This window comes from Pseudorca crassidens, chromosome 5 (genome assembly GCF_039906515.1).
Source record: "Pseudorca crassidens isolate mPseCra1 chromosome 5, mPseCra1.hap1, whole genome shotgun sequence".
Taxonomy (NCBI): Eukaryota; Metazoa; Chordata; class Mammalia; order Artiodactyla; family Delphinidae; genus Pseudorca; species Pseudorca crassidens.
The window spans coordinates 36,984,147-36,997,448 of record NC_090300.1 but is presented as its reverse complement, the minus strand read 5'-3'; the positions used below and the strand labels follow the sequence as shown (position 1 = coordinate 36,997,448).

At 52.4% G+C, this 13,302-nt stretch overlaps 1 protein-coding gene across 1 annotated transcript in view; it reads right to left on the bottom strand.

The window, feature by feature from the left end:
- The window catches only part of SLCO2A1 (solute carrier organic anion transporter family member 2A1), a 79,979-nt gene that overhangs the window by 25,452 nt on the left and 41,225 nt on the right, over positions 1–13,302 (bottom strand). The window contains exon 3 of the mRNA XM_067737773.1: positions 11,899–12,061. Within this exon, the coding sequence (XP_067593874.1) occupies positions 11,899–12,061 (163 nt within the window). The remainder of the gene's footprint in view (positions 1–11,898; positions 12,062–13,302) is intronic.

The following is a 13,302-nucleotide window of genomic DNA, read 5'->3' as shown; positions in this document are numbered from 1 at the left end:
CTGGATCTGACTCCTCACATCAGTGACCTTGACTTTGAGAGACCTCAGAGGATTCTGGGGAAGGGGCCATGCACTGCAGAGGGTGAGCGGTAGCCGGAGGGCCAGGCTCACAGCACACTCCGTGCCCTCAGTGCGGCAGCCACACGGACACCCCAGCGGGTGAGCGTTTACACGCTGTGGGCTGTGCTAGTCTTTAGAAAAAGACCCCACTTCCCTTCTCAAGACCATATGGGCAGGTTCAGGAATGAGGGCAAAGCTGGTTGCCTGGTCCTGGCCACCCTCTGACCCGTGCTACCAACTGGCCAGGTGCAGCTGTGTGGTCACTCAAACGGTTGGCCACTCGCCCAGCTCACCTCCCTCCGCCAACTTCGACTGAGGTGACACACATCCAAAGGGCTCGTAAATTAAAAAGCTGCTCAAATGGGCAAGTTCTCAAATGGGCATTTCTTTTCAGAAGATTCAAACAAATTTCGAGTAGATTTTGTATGAGGAAACGAGCACAGTTTGGAGTTCCCTAAAACCGTGGGCTGCTGTCACTTGCAAATGTGTTTGGCTGAGCTGCCTGTCTCTGTCTAGGTGTGACAGCAGCTCCCTGTCACATGTTGTCTTGTGGGCTATGGGGTGGCAGGGCCAGGTCTCCCTTAAGTGCAAGGGTGGAGTAAAGACCCCCCAAAGGCAAATGACCACACTGGGAAAGAGGTGCAAAGAATTGGCCCCTGCTCCCAGGGCAGCCACTGAAGGACCACACCCAGGCCCGTCAGCTCCCATGGACGATGCCTGCCTCACAGGGAAAAGCTGGGATGCTAAGACCTGAAAAGACACCTGGACACACCTTCCAAAGCCTTCTGTCTGCTGTGCTACACACATCATCAAAGAAGCAACCGCAATGTTGCCAAAATATTGCTCAAATCAAAACCACAGTGAGATACCATTTCATACCCTTCAAAAAACAGAAAACAAGTGTTGGGTAAGATGTAGAGAAATTAGAACCCTTGTGCATTGCTGGTAAGAATGTAAAATAGTGCAGCCACTGTGGAAAACAGTATGGAAGCTCTTCAAAAAAAATTAAACATAGAACTACCATATTATCCAGCATGTACACTCCTGGGTATTTACCCAAAAGAATTCAAAGCCGGGACTTGAACAGATATTTGTACACTGGCATTCATAGCCAGATCATTCACAATAGCCAAAAGGTGGAAACAACCCAAATGTCCATCAGATGAATGGTTAAACATAATGTGATACACACATGCAATGGAATATTACTGAGCCTTAAAAAGGAAGGCTTAATACACATGCTACATACAAAATGAATGAACCTTGAAGATATTATGCTAACAGAAACAAGTCAGACACAAAAGTACAACCATTGCATGATTCCATTTATATGAGGAACCTAGAATAGACAAATTCATAGAGACAGAAAGCAGAATGGTGGTTGCCAGGCAGGGGCTGGGGGAAGGGGGAAGAGGGAGTTAGTGTTTAAGGGGCACAGTTTCCATTGGGAAAGATGAAAAAGCTCTGAAGATGGATGGTGACAATGGCTGTACAACAGTGTGAAAGTACTTAATGCCCTGAATTGGACACGTTTAAATAGCAAATTTTATGTTATATATATTTTACCACAATAAAAAATACAGCCTGATATCCACAGCGTACCAGAGAGCACGTGGGGAGGCACCAAGCCCAGCGCTGTTGGGGAGAGGGTCTGGGAAGGATTCCCAGAGACAATAGCCTCCGAGCTGAGAAGAATCAGCAAGAGACAGAAGAGCAGTGCCGAGGAGGGGAGAGCTCAGAGGTTCAGCGGGCTCGGTATGCAAACACCACCAGGGCGAGGCCCAGCTGCTCCTGGAGGGCTGCTGTGTCCCGCAAAGGGGCCTGGATTACATCCTAAGGAGAGCCCAGAGGGTGACGATCAGGAGGGGGGGCAGTACAGCTAACACACTGGAGGGATTAACCAGTTTTCTAAGGCCCATGTGTAAAGAGCAGAACTGACCCAGCCAAGAGCTACTTCGGTGGTAAAATAGGTGAGGCTGCGTGTTGCCTGAGAGGCACGTAGGGAGTGCTGATCTACTCCACGGCTGCGAGCACGGGGATGCTCAGCCCACAGTGGGTGTGTCAGATACACAAGGCCAGGCTGGCTGTACGGAAGCAGGAGCCTCAGAAACAAAGGGCCAGAGAATAAGTGTTTCTTTTCAGAGTTCTAGTTCTTGATTTTGCTGATTCTTATTATTTTACTAAAGTCACATTTATTAGAACATTGTTGCTGGCAAAATTATTTTTTGTGGCCATTTAGCGGTCATCAAAGATTGTAAAAATGTTGACTGGCTTATTAAGTCTTTACATGGCATGTTGCACGGTGCACCAATGCCACAAAAATCCTCATGAAATTTCACCTAATGAAGTGTCCAGGAGGCAAAATTCTCTGGGGATCTTTTAACTGTTATCATTAACTTGTAGAACGTCAGATTACATGTCAGAAACTAACTGCCTTTATTAAAAATGTGTATTTGGGGACTTCCCTGGTGGCACAGTGTTTAAGAATCTGCCTGCCAATGCTGGAGACACAGGTTCGAGCCCTGGTCCGGGAAGATCTCACATGCCGCAGAGCAACTAAGACCGTGTGCCAAAACTACTGAGCCTGTGCTCTAGAGCCCACGAGCCACAACTACTAAGCCCATGTGCCACAACTACCGAGCCTGTGCTCTAGAGTCCGCGAGCCACAACTACTGAGCCCACGTGCCACAACTGCTGAAGCCTGCACGCCTACAGCCCTTGCTCTCCAACAGGAGAAGCCACCACAGTGAGAAGCCCACGTCCCACAATGAAGACTAGCTCCCCACTCGCCACAACTAGAGAAAGCCCACGTGCAGCAACGAAGACCCAACGCGGCCAAAAATAAATTAATTAAAATAAATAAATTTTTTAAAATGTGTACTTTAAAAGCTAATCAATTGGCCCCAAATTAAATCCAAGTCTACTGAGATCTTCTTGGGCTATTCTACATTCCAAATTGATTCAAGATCTCCCAACAAACTCTCTTTTCCTTATGCCTGCCCTAAGTGGGGCCAAATCCACCCCAGACCAGGCTGTGACACAAGCGAAAGGGAAAGATCAGTTCCTCCACCTGGGAAGCAGCGGCTTGCTCTCCGTCCTGGAGGCGGGGTACGGCGGTGGGGAGGACCCGCTGCTCCCTGACGTGTTGTGTTGTGGTGAACGTGTTTGTCAGAGACAAGGTCTGAGCTTTCCAGGAACTCACGCCTGGGCCTCCCTGCGGTGATGGCCATGGCCAGCTCACTCTGGTGAAGATAGAGTCTTCTAGAGTTTAGAACATTAGGCTCTTCTCTTAAAAAGAAGAAGACAGGGCTTCCCTGGTGGCGCAATTGTTGAGAGTCCGCCTGCCGATTCAGGGGACGCGGGTTCGTGCCCCGGTCCGGGAGGATCCCACGTGCCGCGGAGCGGCTGGGCCCGTGAGCCATGGCCGTTGAGCCTGCGCGTCCGGAGCCTGTGCTCTGCAACGGGAGAGGCCACAACAGTGAGGGGCCCGTGTACCGCAAAAAAAAAAGAAGACAGTGATGGAGTGAGAAGACCTGTATCAGGACCCATTGGCAGAACTGTGGGGCTCAGCTTTCTGCAGCCCACCCCACCCCTCTCCTCCCTGGAGCAGAAGAGCTCGGGCCACGTGAAGGAGAGAGCAACCTCTCCCCGCTCCTCAGGCGTTCCAGCAAAGGCCCCGCACCCAGTCCTCTCCTTGGACTTAGAGAAGCTCACCACCCTCCTTCTCCCACCTGCCCACCATCAGATCCTGTGATATGGTCAGAGAAACGCCTGCTTCTTCCAGCTACCACAGACTCGGGGGCCACCCGCCTCCGGCTTGAGGGGCCTGGGTAAGGGAGGGAGGGGGGTATGTTTGAACTGGCTGTCAGTCTGTTTCTCATCTTCCCTGAGGCCCACTTCTGGAAGGCTCAAGTTTGTCAGAGCACATTCTTCTTCCCACAAGACACCAGAGGTCTAGCCGTGCCAGTTTTCACAGGGCTAACTAGAAACAATTCAGGACCTCTCCCCTCCTCCAGCTACCCCCCCACCAGCCCAGATGCACGCCAGTCAACCCTCTGACTCATCCCACAATTTACATACGCAGAATTTCAGCTCTTATTTCTGAACCCCTCCGTGGGTTTGCAAAGTGGGGACGCGGTGGCAGGAAGGGCTACCTCCTTGGAATGGGACCCACGGAGATGGGTGAAGCTGGGCAGACTAAGGCCTGGCCTCTCCATTGTTCAAGGACACACGTTCCAGGTGCGGCCAGGCTGAGGCCAGCGGGCTGTCAAGGGTCTAATAAGAGGTCTCTGCACAAAGATCCAGCGCTGGGGCCAAGAGAGAACCCTAGAAGGATTGAGCAACATAGGAAGGCTGTGGCGAGTGGGCTTTCCTTTGAGTAGTGCTTCTTGTCTGGTAGAGGAAAGGGAGAATTGTGCCAGGAAACAAGAGGGCAGCACCTTGAGAGCCACCCATTACCTCCCTGCTCAGAAGGGGGCACCGTTTGCGAGTGAGTAGGGCCAAATGAGGAGGAGGTTAGCAAGGCCCAAACCTCAGAAGCGACCCATAGAGAACAATAGAGAAAGGCAGCGGTGTTTCCAGAGAGTATTCTGGAAGCGTGGCCAAAATGCCAAGCCTCGAGCTATCAGCAAACTCCTGGAACCTCATTCAGAATGTTCCACTCTGAAAGACCTATTTCCTCATCCTCCCAAATTCGGCCACTCAACAGTTCTTCCCGAAATTCTGGCCACGCCCACCGGCAGGCCTGGAACAGGCTGTCCCGAACTTACCCATGATTGAGATCTCAAAGTCATTTATAAAGTGACCTGTTTTCATATCAGAAGTGATTGGGTCTCCATGGAGTTCACAAAGCCTTGTCAGTCCATCGTGCCCCTGTGATAACATGTGTTCTCTTCCAACCAGACTAAGCCTCCACTTAGAAAATGATTTCTATGGGCACGTGCATTCTGACTTTTATTTTGGGAAACTAGGAGAGCATATCCTTCTGCACTAGCTGGGGGTTGACAGCTGGTGGAGCAGTGCAAGGAATTCATATTTTGAAGTCAGACAGACCGGGTTCAAATCTTGGTTCCACTGCTCACCGGTCAGGGAACTCTCAGAATCTTAGTCTCTTCATCTCCAAAACAGATACAGATAATCATACCTACCTTGTAACATTCTTATTCAGATGAAAATGAATAACAATCTGTGATTTAAACAGATGAGGGAGATGGCAGAACCCTGGAGACAGGCATTATGGCCCAGGTTTTTAAGGACTTGGGGACTGGATCCAGAAACTTAGAGATAAGTAAGATCAGCGCTGGTCACTAGCAACGGATGGATGTAATAGAGGGGTTGAGGGCAAGTGGGTTGCTTGCAAGGATTCACATCCATGCAGGAAAAGAGTGAGCTTAGGTGAGTGGAAGAAGAGGGATCCCCTGCTCTGATCTCAAGACTGACTTTCCGAGACTGAGACTGAGGCTGGACGCCCCTTCCATACCGCCACCCTGGCACTAGAGGGGCCTTGGGGAAATGCCTACTTGTATTGAGGAGGCCATGTGGCGAGTGAGCTGGGCATGAGAGGGCAGGTCCACTGTGCGCTGTGTGACAGGCTGGGCACCACGCTGCTGGCAAGGGGCTTGCCTCAGCCCCACCCTACCCCCCTCCCCGCACACACGCCCGCCCCTGAGGAACTGCCACCAGGCCTTGGAAAGAGGCATCACCCAGCTCAGCTCATCATCAACACTGTTTCTTAGTGGATAGGAGGGAAGCAAGACACACCCGAGGCAACAGGATGGCAGCTCAGAGCCATTTAATTTTACTATTCAAACAGAACGTGCACCCCCCAGTTGGGAGTGAAGCAGAACTTATTGTTCACAGATTTATTAACAGGCTAATGAGGAGCAATTTGAAGGGGGAAATAAAAAAAAGGGGATTAGCTGAGCCAACATGAGTTCATCAAGAGTCAGTCCTGCCAAGCCAAGCTCATTTCCTTTGTTAATGGGGCTCCCAGACTGGCAGGAAGCCAGAACACAGTGTTACTTGAGTGGAGGAAGCCTTCTGACAAAGCCTGTCATGATATCCTGACAGATATCCAGACCAGAGGTGGACACGCGGCTGAGTCCTCGAGGGAGAACTGCTCAAGGCGTGCCCAATGCAGGCGTGGATGGGCCAGTGTGACCTGGGAGACACCATGCAGCACCGCTGTCCCGGACCTGGGGACAGCTGAGAGCAGCTGACAGATTTGTGAAGGACATGATGAATGGTGTGAAGCCGGTGGCAATGGCAAATAAGACAGTCCAAAGGCTGAAAATTCAAAATGAGATCCCAGGCTACGAGGAGGGGCTCCAGCCAAAGGGACTGAATCTTCTGGAGTCAGCTGCGGCTGCTGTACCAAAGAATCATAGCCTGGGAGGCTCACACACAGCGGAATTATTTCTCACAGTTCTGGAGGCAGGAAGTCCAAAATCGGGGTGCCAGCCTGGTGGGGCTCTGGTGAGAGCCAGACTGCTGACTTCCCGCTGCACCCTCACGGGTGCAGACAGCTCTCTGGCCTCTTCTACAGGGCCACGAATCCCAACACGGGGCTCCACTTCCATGACCTCCCCGCCTCCAAATACCTGACTTATCTTTGCCGTCTCCCCCTTTAGATCTCTGAGCCTCACATCCCGTGACGGTGGCCAATCCAAGCTCTGAATCCTCAAAAGTCCTTTTGTTCCTGAGAGAAAGAAACTGCTTCTGCTGGTTTCCTGCCTCATGGTGTGGGTCGCTCGCTGCCCGAATGTGCCTGCTGGTTCCCTAGTCAAGCCTTTGGGCCACAGGAGGTGTCTGGGCACAGCAGCCTCGAGTGTGGCAAGAAGAGCAGAAGCTGCTCCCTGTGTCCTCTGGGGGTCCTTGGGGGCCCAAGGCCTCAGGCAGGAGGCATCAATGGTTTCTTCAAACCACAGTGCCCCAGGGGACAGGGGCTGGCACCCTGCTTCTGTGGGGCTATCCCCGACCCCCTGACTGTTTTCCTGGGGCAACCATAGCCACTGGAATAGTAACCAGCCTTCCTTTTCCACCCTGGCTGATGACTCTCCCCAGGAGACCCTCCCTGCTGCCTTGGGTGGGCCCAGGACACACAGTCCACCAGGGGTCCCTGGGACGCCGCTCTCCCCAGAGGAGCAGGACGCAGGACGCAGCCTGGCCCCTAGGCGTCCCTCCTCTCCTCACCAGACATGGAGCAGGCCTGCAGCCCCCAGCCTCACCCCTGAGCAAGGGAAGTGAGGAACAAGCCTCCAGGGGAGGGGGAGTCACCCCCAGGTCTCTCCTGGGGCCAGGGCTGGAGACCCAGAACAAGGGATCCCGCCTCCAGGCCAGCCAGGGTGGGTCGTGACTCTCCCACAAGACAAACGTTAAGAGAGCCTGACAGGCAAACGCTCTCAGGTCAGCCGCTGGGGCCATGCCTTGGAGATGCCCGTTCTCCGCGGCCCCAGCTCCTTCCCCGGCCTTCCCCTGACACGCAACACAGCAGCCTGGTGTCTGCTGTCATTTCTCCACACGCGTTTCTCTTCTTTCCTATACTGTGTGTTGAAAATGTGTCCCACATCAGTCTCGTTAGCTTAGCTGTGCTCATCCGTTCAGGGCTGTTTCCCTCTCAGTTGACTTGATAATACCCATGTGTTTTGTGACGCGCCCCCCCTGCTGCTTTCCCCCCCTTTTCAGGTTAAACAGATCCAGCTGGCAGGGCCATGCACCTCCCGCTCGACCGTCCACCCACTCTCCGCCCCCAGCACACCCATGCTCCCCCCGCCTCCCTAGGCACCTCCACCCTAACAGCGGCCCTGCTGCCCCCTCGTCCGTCCCCGCCTCCACCTCCACACCCACGCACACCCCACACCTTCCACCCCCCCCTCCACTGCTGGCCACCTCCTCACAGAGGAACGCCTCCCTCACACACACTCACACTTCCCCCGCAGACACACTCCCTTCCCCCACAGTTCCCAGCAGGTCCCTCTGGCACCACGGCTGGGTGCTCCCCGCTGAACTGCCCTGAGCTCAGGGCCCCTGAGCGGCTCCCCCAGTGGAAGGACCCTGCGTGGCACTGGGGTTCTGCTCCAGGCCGGCGTGTCCTCCACCGAGGAAGGGGCGCCGTCACTCAGGAGCCCGAGGCTCCCGTCCCCAGGCCTGCCCACCACCCTCCTGCCCAGGGACGCCTCTGATGAACGGAAGTGCGTGAGGGACTGGCAACTTCATGAGCAGAGGACTGGAAAGCCACTCTTCCCTTTCTTTTTTTGACTGCTCCAAAAATACATCAGACTCCCCCCTGCCCTGCTCCTCCCACAGGAAGCCCCTCCTGTGTGCATCCATCGTCTGGGTGGGGCTGACTTCCCTCTGGACTTGGCTCAGGACCTCTCACAGGTTACACCTACTCCTACCAGACACTTGTTTCCGAAGCCCCTGCTCTTGTCTCCCGGGAGAACTGGTCTCGGGTTGGCCTGTTTCCCCCCTATCCAAACCTCTCTGAGCCTTCCAGAAGTGGTCTTAGAGGCTCTGGCTTGGTGGCTAGGCTTTTCTCGAAAGGCGCCAGGCGTATTTCCGGACCCCACTGACATTTAGAAAATCTAAACATTCATAAATGTCTGCATGGCCTTTTTAAAATTAGCCATGAGTTGTTAAAGGTCTCTGTGATTCCCACAGTATTCAGCTCCTCTTTAATTTTTTCCCCTGAAATACAGAGTTACTTTTCATTTCCCACGTTCATTTCTGGAGCAGCTTTGCTCCAAGGGGAAAGAGTCAGCCGTCAACACATGATAATAGGTCTGGGGGTCATTGCTCATGAGGAAGAGATTTCAAATACCACATCAAGGGCAGGCAAAGAGAAATGTGCTGAACAGCTAACACGGGCGAAGCACTTTACCTATACTATGTAGTTTTAATTTTGCCCTCGGAACACACTGAAAGTGGAGGTGTTATTGTTCCCACTTTACAGATGAAGAAACTGAGGTTCAGAAAGATGAACAGCAGCTTGCCTCAGCAGACTTAGCACCTAAATGGCTGAGCTGGGATCTGAATGTCTATGCTCTCTCTACCCAGCATACCAGGTGACTCCCACTGAAGGGTCTGGGAATAGAGCAGAACAGCAGCCTACGCTTCAACCAAGAGAAATCCTATGCCTCACACGTAAAGGCGCAGCAAGGACTACACCAAGGAAGGGGCCCCGCTCCGGCTAGAGCAGAGGACAGCCGTACAGTGAGGACCAGGGAGAAGCTGCCTTCAGATGCCTGCAGGACGCCCAGCGCGTTGGCTGTGAGCTGTCAGACTCTCCAGAGGAAGCAGGCGCTTCCTCATTTGGGACCCTAGTTATCCAGCATATTACACGTATTGTTCCCAGCACCGCTTGTTATAAAAGCCGCCGCTTAATGGTTACCGCATGTGCCAGCCCCTTGGCTAAATTCAGAGCATGCATCCTTCGGCCTTCGCAGCCCTGCGGGGGAGGGTCCATTTTATACAGGTAGGAACTGAGACTCAGCTGCGGAGGAAGTGGCCCAAGGCCATGCTGTTAGGGGGTTTCAAAGTCCAGCTTCAGATCCCGGACCGTCCAGATTCATGACATGATTCAGGGTGGCGCGTTTAATGAGATTTGTGTGTGCCTGATGGCCCTGCATAATTTAAAACTGAAGTTCCCATAGGAATACATTTGAAGTAAGAGTCGTATTTCAAACTTTTCCCACGAAGTGAGATTTTATGAATATTTTTGTTTGCACATATTAGCATAGCACATGCCCCCGCTGTACGGGCACCCACAGCTCCAGCTAGATCCCAAGGATGTGGCTCCTGGGCCAAAGTCCTCCTTATCCCAACCCCCTGGCACTGGGAAGATGCCCTGAAGGTAGCCCAGCCCTGAGCACTTGCAGCTGCTGCTCTGATTCCAGCCAGCGTAAAGGAGACTGTGTCCTATCGTTGCAAATAGAATTTACACAAACAACAAAGCTCACGCTCCTGGACAGCGATTCCTCCCTGCAGGCTGGCAGGCGCGCTGTGGTCCCTCTCACAGTCCCCTTCTTCCCTCTCTCAGTGGAGGTGGGCTAAGAGCACTGAGGCAGAGAGTGTGCCTCAGAGCAGGGAGGATGGTGGTGGAAAGGACCCAAGACGCCCGCCCATCCCTAACAAGGAGCAGAGTGATTGCTTTCAGAGGCCCACAGGTCTCCAGCCACGCTCTGTGGTGGCTGCTCTGCGTGATGCAAATGCCCCTGGTATTTGGCCCAGGCTGGGGGAGCCAGCCCCCAGGCTAAGCAGGCCATGGTGTGTGGCGCCTAGCAGGATGCCCTCCCCGAAGCCTGGCCCCAGCACCCCAGGTTCCCTTGCTGGTTTCATTAGCCCAGTCTTCATGCTGACGGGGAAGGGCAGGGACCATGTGTCTGGAGCAGGCTTGGCACATGGCTCTCTGAGGTGGCCAGCAACTCCTGACTCTCCTTCAGAGCTGGCCTCAGACCCCTTGTCTAGACCGAGGGGGAGAAAGAGCTTAGACCCCTAAGCTTGGGTCTGTCTTCCTCCTGGGCCTATTTGAAGCAAGACTCAGGCTTAAAGAGTCCAAATAGATCCAAGGCCACAGTGAATTTATGGTAATCATCAGTGATCAGTCTACTGGTGATTACAAGGGAGGTGGGGAAAAGATTCCCAACCCAACAAACATTTCATCATTACACATCACTGTTCCTCCATTCTTTTTCCATTCCAGCTACCCACCTCCCCACTGTAGGTCTCACAGCCTATAAAGCATTCCTGTTTGGCATTCTAAGTGACTCCCCTCTTGGATCTGATCTGCATATATGACTAAAAACAAGCCTGGTATTTAAGCGAACAGGAATCAGCTACCCCTCCGCGCATCCCCGGGTGGCCCGGCTATCCTCAGACATCTTCAACTCCAATACAGCAGACCGAGAATAAGCATTTAGGGGCTGGGCCTCTCACTTGCTGCTCCTCACAAAACCACTGCCACATACCATATCCCTTAAAACAAGTATAAATTGATCCCACGCCAATACATTATCATAAAATTGGCTCCAAAGCAGTGATGTTCCCAGGGTGCCAAGTAAATGCAAATACAAAACCACCCTTGGGGCTATTTCCTACCCAGACCACACAAAATTTCCACAGGGGGAAAAAAAATCCCACTGCCAATGACCACACCATCAAACATTACAGAACATAAAGGAAACACTCCACCATAAACAAGAGCAGGCAGACACAGAATGTGGAAGGATTAGCAATCTCAAAATTTGCGCTAATAAAACAATCCAAAAAGGACTATAAAATAAATACATTTAAAATAGTTGAAGAAACTAAAATGAAAATAGAAATCATAAGGAAATACCAAGAAACCATGAAAATGGGGCAGATAGATTTGAAAAACTATTTGAAAATAATGCTAAAGGATGTACTTCAGGAAAAAGGAAGTTAAATCAACAAGGGTGGGTGAAATGCAAGAAGCAACGGCGAGCAAAGAAACCAGTAAACTTGTGGGTAAATATAAATAAGTAATGAACTATTTATAAATAACAACTGTATTAATAATAACCACTGGGAGGAGGGTAAAGACAGGCAGAGCTAAAATATAGTCAACAATAACATGGAAGATGGGAGACGATGCTGGGCATCCAAAGAACCCAGGATCCCACCAAAAGCACAGGAGGATTGAGCGGGTGTCTCACAAAGTTGGTTGGGGTGCTTCTGGGGCAATGGATACCACTCTGGGCTATGCTGTCCTCTCCCACCAGGAAGTTTCTTCAGCTTTTCTCCCCAGAGCGTATCTGAAAGTCAGAACCTACAGAATCATGTACCCTCATCCCCTTGAAGCAAGAGTGGGAGGCCACTTACCCATGCTGGTCACGGTGTATTGGTAAGGTTCTGAGAGGAAGTGTGGGAGGGTGAGGACAAAGGCCCCCGAAGCCAGGAGGAGACCCCCCATGCCGATCAGACGCGGACGGTGCACCCGGCTGCCAAAGTAGCTGACAAAGATGATGAGGATGGCGTTGCTGATCTGCAGAGAGAGCAGAGGAGCCGAGTGAGACCAGAGGCTCTGTCCTCACCCACCCACAGAGTGGACCTGACCGTCACAGCAGAGAGGCAAGAAGCTGCCTGTTGTCGCCCAAGGGCCCAGGCAGAGCAGTGGTGCCAGCTTTGCCGGGAGGGCCAAGCATGCAGTTTCAGCTTTCCCCTGTTGTCAGAAACCCTTTCCAGCCTCAGCCTTCTAGACCAGACCAAGAGAAGTATCTAGAGACCATGGGAAGCTCAACCATTAGGACCAAAGCTTTGGGGGCCAAATTCAAGAAAGCTTCCTATTCTGGCTGGCTCCTAGGAACAGTACGTGTTCCCTAACTAAACTCCCTAAGGACTCTGAGTTCATAGTCAGAATAACCACCAAGCAGCCTTCACTATCTCATTTCATCATGCAACAAGTCGCATGTTTGCAGACGACACAATTGGGGCTCAGAATAGTAAGTAACTTGCCATGTCCATGAGGTCAGGAGGCGGCTCAAACAAGGACTGCCTGAGTTTAAAGGGCCCCGCCTTAACTACAGTGGTCTACTGCCCCTAGGAGAAGTGAGTTTCTGCCCCAGCAGCTCTGCTCCTAATCGGCTCTGGCCCTCCCTGGGTTGGCTTCCACCTCTGTGAATGAGGGATGAGGACTAAAGCGCCCTAAGTCCCTTCCCGGGTGAAACACCAGTAACTCATGTTCCTGGTGCTCCCTGGAAAGCGTGCTCTCTGAGCCACACCCAGAGCCAAAGAAGGGAACCGAAGGCCCCAGCTTGGGGAGCAGGGTCTTAAATGGTAAAAGGGGTGCTGGCAGATCTTCTGACCTCGACTCCATCCAAAGAGATGGTCCTCTGCCCCAGAAGGTGAGTCCACCTGAACCAGAGGAGCCCTGGATGTCAGCACTCATAACCCCTACCCTGTCCACACCACAGTCTCCTTCCAGCTGTTAAAGCAGGTGTCCCTGTCTCGGGAAATAGGGACCAGAGTCTTGGTATGTGGCTCTTGCCAAGATTGTCAATGACCTCCTCATTGCCAAGTCCGCTGGCCAATTCTCAGTTCTCTTCTCACTTGATCTCTCAGCACCATTTGATTCAGTTGACTGTTTCTGCCTTCCTGAAACACTCCTTTCTCTAAGTTTCCATGACACCATGTTCTCCTAGTTTGCTGCCCCTGGTTGCTCCTTCTCAGTCTTCTTGGCTGGTCCCTCTTTGCCTCCCTGATCTCTCAACTCTCAGAGCTCAGTCC